At 37.3% G+C, this 9,028-nt stretch overlaps 2 protein-coding genes across 3 annotated transcripts; one reads left to right on the top strand and one right to left on the bottom strand.

The window, feature by feature from the left end:
- Positions 1-3,554: 3,554 nt before the first annotated feature.
- Positions 3,555-6,652, top strand: LOC105966656 (tubby-like F-box protein 5). 2 transcript variants are annotated; one of them, XM_088815639.1, is made up of 6 exons: positions 3,734-4,063; positions 4,274-4,343; positions 4,527-4,975; positions 5,070-5,157; positions 5,436-5,568; positions 5,801-6,652. In XM_088815639.1, the coding sequence occupies exons 3-6, from the start codon at positions 4,613-4,615 to the stop codon at positions 6,447-6,449; spliced, it is 1,233 nt and encodes a 410-aa protein (XP_088671765.1). In that variant the 5' UTR covers positions 3,734-4,063; positions 4,274-4,343; positions 4,527-4,612; the 3' UTR covers positions 6,450-6,652. The 2 variants fall into 2 exon arrangements, with proteins under 2 accessions (XP_088671764.1, XP_088671765.1); XM_088815638.1 differs by having other exon boundaries at positions 3,555-4,343.
- Positions 6,643-8,799, bottom strand: LOC105971083 (oxidoreductases, acting on NADH or NADPH). The gene is given in 2 exon segments (XM_012995931.2): positions 6,643-6,809; positions 6,811-8,799. Coding segments are annotated over 2 exon segments (1,929 nt in total). The 5' UTR covers positions 8,701-8,799; the 3' UTR covers positions 6,643-6,770.
- Between the last annotated feature and the right edge of the window lie 229 nt (positions 8,800-9,028).

The following is a 9,028-nucleotide window of genomic DNA, read 5'->3' as shown; positions in this document are numbered from 1 at the left end:
AGATCGAGATATTTCTAATTGTCATAAGATCATGAGCCGGTTTATAAATATTATAAATTAATACAGATATATTACAATTATATATAATAATTAAAAATAAATTCCGGGCGGCTTGGGAGATTTTGTATTTTTATTTCTTGTTGTTACTATATACATAAGTTCAAAAAAATTGATCTGAAACTAAAAAAAAAAACTCGACGAGCTCATCAAAATTTTCTCGAGCTCGTTACACCACTACTCTCGGTAACAAACGAAAACGTGCAGTTGTAGGTATTTATAATAACTTCCAAATATTGTAATTTTTGTTAGGCAAACACCAAATAGATTGTCCATGCATTCTTCAAATTTCAATGTTTCCAAAGGAAAAAAAATGTTTGGTCCAAAATCTTCTAACTTCCAACATGCAACATGATTCCACCACATTTGATTTGAGGTAAAATTGCATTTGGACCCTGCACGAAAAGAAAACATGCAATTTTAGCCCCAACATTTTGGGTTTTGTATTGTCACATCCGCTGAAGTACATCGGATGATCATGCACTATTGATCTACACGTAAACACACACACACATGTAAATGTGTGTTTTGTGTGTTGTTATTTGCATAGATCTACAGTGCAAAACTGCCTGATACTTTTTGCCAGGTGCAACATCTCGTAGACCCGACGTTATTTGAAACTAGCACCTACATTTTACTATCTAAATGTAAGAAGGGCTACCCCCCCCCCCCCCCCCCCCCCACCCCACCCCACGAAAAATAACATGGAAATTGCAAATTTTGAAAATTGAAGGACTCAAATTATATATAGTAAAAGAAGATATCCCATCATTGAATCCAAAAGCCAAAAGCTGCATGGGGACTCAAATTAGGTACAATGTCTAGTAACACTAACTCTGCATGTGGTCAAAATTAGGTTTGTGTACCATACCATTATTTATTTTTTCAATATTATGTTTAGTTCAATAATTAAAATCCACTCCTTATTAGCTATTGAAACTAAAAACATGATCATAATAAATATTAATATAATTATTCTCACTCTAAAGTTTATGAGAAAACGAAGTGATGTCAAGCATCAGAACTATCAAATCTTACCCACCATCATATAATTGCAATTAAAAATAAATTAAGAAAAAAAAAAAGTACAAACTCTTCATCACATGGTACAAGTACAACACAAAATTCTTGGATCACAGAAAAATGAATAGTGACTATAGCCAGAACGAAATTCCATTCATATAATAAATATATTAAGTGGCCAGCTTTAAATTGTACATTATATTGTCGGCTTATTTTCCAACTTGGCTATAGCTTCCAACAACTACACCTCTAATTTGCTCCAATACCTAACTAATAAAGTAATAAATGATTGATTTATTGGATATTAATATATTATAGGGTAAATTACGGCAAGCTCCCTGAGGTAAGATGAAATTACGAAAACCCCCATTCTGTTTGGATAATTGCAACCACACATCAACTGTATCAGGATCTTCTTACACGTTTCACCATTGAGGTGTAAAATATAGTGGAATCTTCTAAATTATATAGAATATTATCAAGTTTGTACCCGTTTTATGCCATTCGAGCTCCACGTGTTGAAGTAAGATGGTCATAAGATGGGTTTTTTGGATTGTAAATATCAGATTGCGGTGCATCGAAAACTGTATTTTCGCACAAAACGAGTACAAACTAGGGAACATTCCATAGAATCTAGAAGATCATGTTGAATTTGACAACATAACGGTGTACGTGTAAGAAGATTCATAAATGAGGGGTATTTATAATTACTCAAACATGAGGGGTTTTTTCGTAATTTGACCTCACCTCAGGGGGTGGTTAGTAATTTACCCTATATTATATATATATATATATATATATATATATATATATATATATATATATATATATATATATATATATATATATATATATATATATATATATATATATATATATATATACCACTTTAAGTCTTTTCAAGTTTTCAAATATTTGCCTAATTCTTAAGTATCGATTTTAGATGCTACACAATAGCACAAGTGTCCATACATATGTTTCGAGGCATAGTGTATGTCTTGTATTGTATGTTATGACACAATTTTTAGGGAAATCGACTATTGATTTATTGGAGTATAAGACTTGGTACTTATCCCATTTTTAGTGGTGATTAGATGGAAACTAAAGTTTAATAATTGATCACTCAATTATTATCAAGAATTAATAAAGAAGATTTTTTTTTTTTTTTTAATTTATAGGAAAAAAAAATCCAGGATCGGGATTCATAAACTCGTTACGTGTTGGGACGAGCTATTTTCGGACTTTCGAAATTCAAGTGTTGATTGAATAACGAGGCGGGAATTGGGTAGTGTATATCCTCAAAATCTTGAATTTTCAAACTTCCTAATCTCGAAAATAATAAATGTTTGTTTATATTTTAATACTCCATTTGTTTCATAATAACTGTTTTTTTTTTTTAAATATCGTGTTTCATATTATCTGTCACTTTAAATTTCGAATACTGTATTAATTACTTAATTTTCATTTTATACCCTTATTAATTCTTTCTAATACTCTCTTCTTAAATTCGTTTCTCTCTCTTATTAATTATAAGATAAGGTTATTTTAGTCTAGAAAAACGCACATTTTTCATAAAATCAAGACATATTTAATGAAATTTTTCATTCATGTGCAAAGCTAAAAACGATTATTAAAAAAGAATGGAGGAAGTAATAATAATTTATACTGTAACAATCGGATCATATTTTTACTTAGGGGTGTGCACGGGTCGGTTCGGTTCGGTTTTAGCCACAAACCGAACCGAACCGAATATATCGGTTTTTGTAAAATTAAAAATCGTGTATGTCGGTTTTTTATCGGTTCGGTTTCTTTCGGTTTCGGTTCGGTTTCGGTTTTTTTCGGTTCGGTTTCGGTTATTTTTTGGTTCAAGCGTAACTATATATTCAAGTTGTACAAACAAAAGAATACAATTACAATTACCTTCACAACTTACTAATGCAATGAAAATATAAAATCTTTAATTTCATAGGACTTAACGTAATTTATAGATGATGTATTATGCTTCATTTTTTTCCCTACTTTCATCTACCACATTATTAAAACCATGAACTCAAGTAAATTTTCAATTACTAAATAAATAAAATACAATCTCAATTTATGAACAAATGCTTAGAATGAGACAAGTAGTTGAAAGATAGAAAATAAATTTTAGGGTAAAATAATACATATATATATTATATAAAATGAAGTCATTTTATAGTTTTGGTTCGGTTCGGTTTTTCGGTTCGGTTATTTACCTTTCCACCATACCGAACCGAATAATTCGGTATTTCAAAAATAAAAAACCGTACATACGGTTCGCTATTCGGTACGGTTTAAAACGGCTCGGTTTTTTGGTTTTTCGGTTCGGTTTTTCGGTTTTTATGCTCACCCCTATTTTTACTTGTGATAAAGTCAATATAACATGTAAATTAAATTAAGATTTACTTGTTTTTTTGAAGATGTCAAATCATAGAATTTGTGGAGATATTATCATAATATTTGTTAGATCATTTTCAATTAATTATAAGGACTTTATTTATGTATTACTAACAATTATTAACATTAAATAATTTTCTTTTACTATATTAATCTAAATTTAGAAATCCAATTCTCTCTCTCCTCTCTCTCTCTCTCTCTCTCTCTCTCTTTCTCTCTCACACACACAGAGACCAGGCAATCACTCTTTCTCACACATACTCGACCGTTAATATAATAACCATGAAAATGGCAACCAAAAGAAAAAAATTCCTACTTTCTAATAAAGAGGGAAACACAGAATTGAGGTTCGGAGACTCCGAGGAACGCTTGCTGCCATCATCCTTCTGTTGACGGTGGCGGTGGCGCTCCGCCGTATCGTGTTTATCGAATCTCCCGCAGTTTCTCTCTCTCTCTCTCTCTCTCTCTCTCTGTCTCTCTTCTCTCCAAAAAAAATTATTAATTTTATCCAGCCACAGAAATTAGATACATTTCACCTTGTTGTTTAGAGATTATAAAATCGAAGGTGGGGGCCCTTGAATTTGCTTAAAGTAATCGTTGGGCTCCGTTCTGATCCACTTAATTGATTTTTTTTTTCGATTGATTTTGCCCTAGACATTTGGGGCCCTTTTTTCTTGGAGAAATATTTGGCACTCATAAATAATACATACATGTGTGTGTGTAATTGTGCGTGCGTGTGTATGTGTGTGTAATTTTATTTTATGTTATTTATTAGGGAGACACCCAAACGTGGAAAGGGGGCTTATTTTATGGTCTGGATCTGGCTGAACATATTGGAGAATTAGGTATAATTCTGAATTCCTCTGTATTCTGTGTTCTTTATGTTTCAATTCTTCCTTGATCTTTGATTCAAATAATTTTTTTGAAGATTCTTGAAATTTGACGGCATTTTTGTTAAATTCGTTTCGGTGGAAATTTCCGATTTTCGGAGCCCTAATTAGTTTCTTGCTGTGGTTTTCGGGTTTCAGATACAAGCACTAAAATCGTATGCCCTTCGCCGTTTAGTAGTGTCTACATTAGTTCGAATAACTTTTAATTAGCCGGAGCGTAAAAAATGCAATTCAAATCTATGTTCCGAGATTCGAAGGGAAGAAATGGCAAAGATAAGAAACCGAAGCAGCAAACTGAGAACCAGTTTGGGCTTGGCAATATAAATTTCCATCCTGCCCCCGATGAATCGGCTTCGTCGTCGTCTTCTTCATATCCATTGTGCCACGAAAGCATGTGGGCCAATTTGCCACCTGAGCTGCTTCTCGATATTATCGGCCGATTAGAGGCCAACGAAACTACTTGGCCAGCTCGTAAGGCTGTGGTAGCTTGTGCATCAGTTTGCAAATCGTGGAGGGAAATAACTAAGGAGATTGTTAAGACACCCGAAGAATGCGGTTTACTCACTTTTCCCATGTCACTTAAGCAGGTGGTTCTAATTAAAAAAAAAAAAAAATTGTTATACTGTTGTTAGTAATATATTTTGTTTTTCTAATTTTTGGAAATACTTCTTTTTTTTGCAGCCGGGACCGAGAGATTCTCCGATTCAGTGTTTTATTCGAAGAGAAAGGGCGACATCGACATACAGACTGTACCTTGGCTTGAGCCCTGGTAAAAATTTATAATCCATTGTCTTTATTGCGATTTCATGTTTTTAGAACTGCTCTTATTTCATTCATTTTTAACAGATTTGTCACAAATCTCGGATATATTTAGAACTTCTTTGATTGGTTTTACTTTTGCTATTTCGAAACTATATATTGGATACCTACGAACAACTGTCTCATGTTTTTTTATTTTTTACCTAGTTTGTAGCGAAGTTCTGTCACGATTCTTACATGCATGTGCTAATCTTGTTTTGATGTTGAATGCTTGATCTCAATTTGCAGCTCTCTCTGTGGAAGCAAGTAAACTATTGTTGGCAGCGAGGAGGATCAAGAAAGCCACGAAAACAGACACTTTAATATCTTTCACCGCAAACGATTTCTCTCAAACCAGTGATAACTACGCTGGCAGATTGAGGTGCACCCGAAGTTTCAATCTTTCTTTCGTTTTCTCTTATTAAATATATATATATATATATATATATATATATATATATATATATATATATATATATATATATATATATATATATATATATATATATATATATATATATATATATATATATATATATATATATATATATATATATATATATATATATATATATATATATATATATTTCTAACCACACTTTCTACAATATCAGGTCTAATTTCTTCGGCTCCAAGTTCTATATCCACGACTGTCAGCCACCTCCAAGCAACTCCGCCACCCAATCACACGCTTGGTCGTGGAAAAGAATCTCCTCAAAGAAGGTGGCCCCACGCCCTCCGATCTGTAACTACAACGTGGCCACTATATCTTACGAGCTCAACGTTCTCCGAACAAGAGGTCCGAGAAGAATGAACTGCACGGTCCACACCGTTCCCGTTTCTGCAATCCAAGAGGGGGGCACCGCCCCCACCCCCTCAACTTTTAGTAGTTATGGTCTCGACGAAACTTTTGACGTCTCACCCACAAATCGAGCCGAATCAAAAGAATCATCGATTGGGAATATTTCTAGTAATAGACCGCTGGTTTTGAAGAATAAATCTCCGAGGTGGCACGAGCAGCTTCAGTGTTGGTGCCTGAACTTTAGAGGACGTGTCACGGTGGCGTCTGTGAAGAATTTTCAGCTAGTTGCTGATGTGGACCCGTCGGAGAATATTCCGGAATCTGAGCAGGAGAAAGTGATCTTGCAATTCGGGAAGATAGGGAAAGACATATTCACCATGGATTACAGATATCCACTTTCTGCCTTTCAGGCCTTTGCGATCTGTTTGAGCAGCTTCGACACGAAACCAGTATGCGAGTAGAGATCTCCATTTTATATAAAATAAAAATATCGCCTATGATGGTTTTGTTTGTATAGTTTTTTTCTTTTTTCGTTTTCTCTTTTTCTTTTCCAAGAAGATTAAGCTTTTAATTATGCGATCTCAAGGGATCTTGTTGTTCAGTTTGATGGTTTTGTATTATGCATACGCAGTAAAAAGACGATGCGCTACTATCTTTCTTGAAATGCCTTATTTATTGTCAGTGCTTTATTTATGTAAATTCTTTTAGAATCATAGAGGTCCTTATTTACATCCATATATGGACACACCTATACAGAGTAATAAAACATGAGATTCTCATTTTCAGACAACATCTATATTATCCTTCTCTCTATCCTCTTATTTCCTGGCAGCCAACACGACAACCATGGCGTCGAGGTTTTTCAAGATTATTATCTTTATCGGAATCGCTCGTCTCCAAGAAAAGACCTCTCAGGCACCTTCTCCTTATTGTTGGCTCATAAGTAAGTTTCTCCGCGCGAGTCGTGTTGAATTCAGCCTTTCTTGCCTCAGGGGCAATGCCGTCATTTGTCGACCGGACCGGCTCCTTTGCGACATGAGTGACAGCCATGTGAACTCCTGGATTTCGTTCGGTAACGGAACCATTGAAAACAATGGAGTTGTTTATTCCCTGTGCATTGTTGTTTATGTATGCCTCGCTTGGTTTATCTTGTTTAGCATCTTCTGACTTTTTCTTCTCTCTAGAAGATTCCTCTGCATCGTTGTTTTCATCAGGATTGATCTTGTTGTAGCTTCTGTGAATGTGAACAGGCCCGTCTCTGTTGGAAGAATCGGGCCCCACATGCATCGAAGCTCCTCTGTTTTCTCCAGCGAGAGTTATCACACTTACAGCTTTGTCATAAAAGGTACTGCCTTTGTTGAGAAGCGTGGAAACATCTTCCTTGATGATGCCTTTGTGGAACTGCGCCACGTGTCGGTCTCCAATTGGTGGAGCGGATTTGTCATCAGTGGTAGTTGGTTTTGCAGCAGATACAGGGGAAGAAGCTAAAGTATTCTCTGTTTGCATAGATTTTGGAGAGAGAAAATCATCGACTTCCTTCACATCTTTAGTCTCTTGAGGCTGCGGATTCGATTCAACGATGGGGGGCCCACAATTAGAGCTTGTCTGATCACTGAAGCCATTGGCACCATGAGATACAGCCTGTGCCTTAAGCCGGGGTTCTTGTTGTACTGAAGATGGGGGGTTTTCTCGAGTTATTTGTCTTGATTCTTTTGAAGGGGAGTTATTATTAGAGGGTGTTTTCTTGGGAGAGGGAGCGGTTAGACGGTTAGGAGAACGAGTTGTTTGTGATGTGGATGGGGTCTTTGAAATCGTGGGACCCACACGAGATGGGGATGGAGGGGTGGGCCGTGTTTTAGGGGACCCATGGGCAGGGGAGGAAGGCTGAGGTGGCGATCTGGATTGGGTTGTTCGACGAGAGGGCGGTGATGAGGTTTTAGGATTAATGTTTGGTTGGTTGGCCGTTTTCACTTCTTTTGTAGGGGCGGTGGTGGTGGTGGTTGGCTGGATGCTGGCTGGAGTTTGCTGTGCATCTGTGGGTGAAGGTGGAGGCGTGGTGGTGGAGTTTGCGTTGTTGGTGGTTGACTGGCCGGTGAGAGCTTCTGGTTCAGCTATAGAAGTGGCGGTTGTTGTAGGTGCAGTGATGGGATTGGGGTTCGTATTGGTGGTTATTGGCTGGCTGCTGGCCGGAGTTTTGGGCTCAGGGGCGGGTGGAGGTTGGCTGCTGGCCGGAGTTTCCGGTTCCGGGGCGGGTAGAGGTGGAGTCGTGGTGGTAGAGTTGGTGATGCTGGTGGTTGACTGGCTGGTGAGAGCTTCCGGTTCGGCTGTAGAAGTGATGGTTGTTGTAGGTGCGGTGATGGGATTGGGGTTCATATTGGTGGTGGTAGGCTGGTTGGTGGCCGGAGTTTCGGTTGCAGCTGCGGGTGGAGGCGGAGTCGTGGTGGTGGAGTTGGTCTTGCTGGCACTCGACTGGCGGGTGAGAGCTTCAGGTTCAGCTGTAGAAGTGGTGGTTGGCTGGTGGTTGGCCGGAGCTTGGGGTGCAGCTGCAGGTGGAGTCGTGGTTGACTGGCGGCTACGAGCTTCCGGTTTGACCTTAGAAGTGGCGGTTGCCGGTGGTGGTGCGGTAGTTTGGGTTGCAGGTGTTCGGCGTGAAGAAGCACCGTTACCCGATGACCAGAAACGGAAGGAGAACGGTTGCTTTCGGTCCGCCATGATATGTTTTTCGTTAGCGTTTTAGAAAGAAAAAAAGTTCGGTTTCGACATCTTATAAGTTTTGGAACAAAGAAAGTGTGTGAAAAAGAATTCTTGAAAGTGGCTTGCTGGTTTTGTATTACTTGTGTTTCTTACCTTTGTCTTTCTTCAAATCTTTGCCTTTCTTTAAGGAATCAAGTTTACTTGTGAAACTCGTGGGCATTTTTTTTCTGCAAACAAAGACAAGCACAAATTCCGATTTGTACGAAAATCGAGTTTTTTATCGATCAATAGAATCTGTAATTACCCCTCTCAACTAAACTTCTAGATCTTTATAAGATGTCCGAAA

Source organism: Erythranthe guttata, chromosome 3 (assembly GCF_056151865.1).
Source record: "Erythranthe guttata isolate IM_541 chromosome 3, IM_541, whole genome shotgun sequence".
Lineage (NCBI taxonomy): Eukaryota > Viridiplantae > Streptophyta > Magnoliopsida > Lamiales > Phrymaceae > Erythranthe > Erythranthe guttata.
This window is presented reverse-complemented; position numbering and strand designations above follow the sequence as displayed.

Excerpts from the sequence above, each read along its gene's own strand:
- LOC105966656 (XM_088815638.1), top strand. The coding sequence starts at position 4,613 with ATGCAATTCAAATCTATGTTCCGAGATTCGAAGGGAAGAAATGGCAAA. Across the intron at positions 5,158-5,435 it reads GTACCTTGGCTTGAGCCCTG|CTCTCTCTGTGGAAGCAAGT; the intron begins GTAAAAATTTAT and ends CTCAATTTGCAG. Across the intron at positions 5,569-5,800 it reads AACTACGCTGGCAGATTGAG|GTCTAATTTCTTCGGCTCCA; the intron begins GTGCACCCGAAG and ends CTACAATATCAG.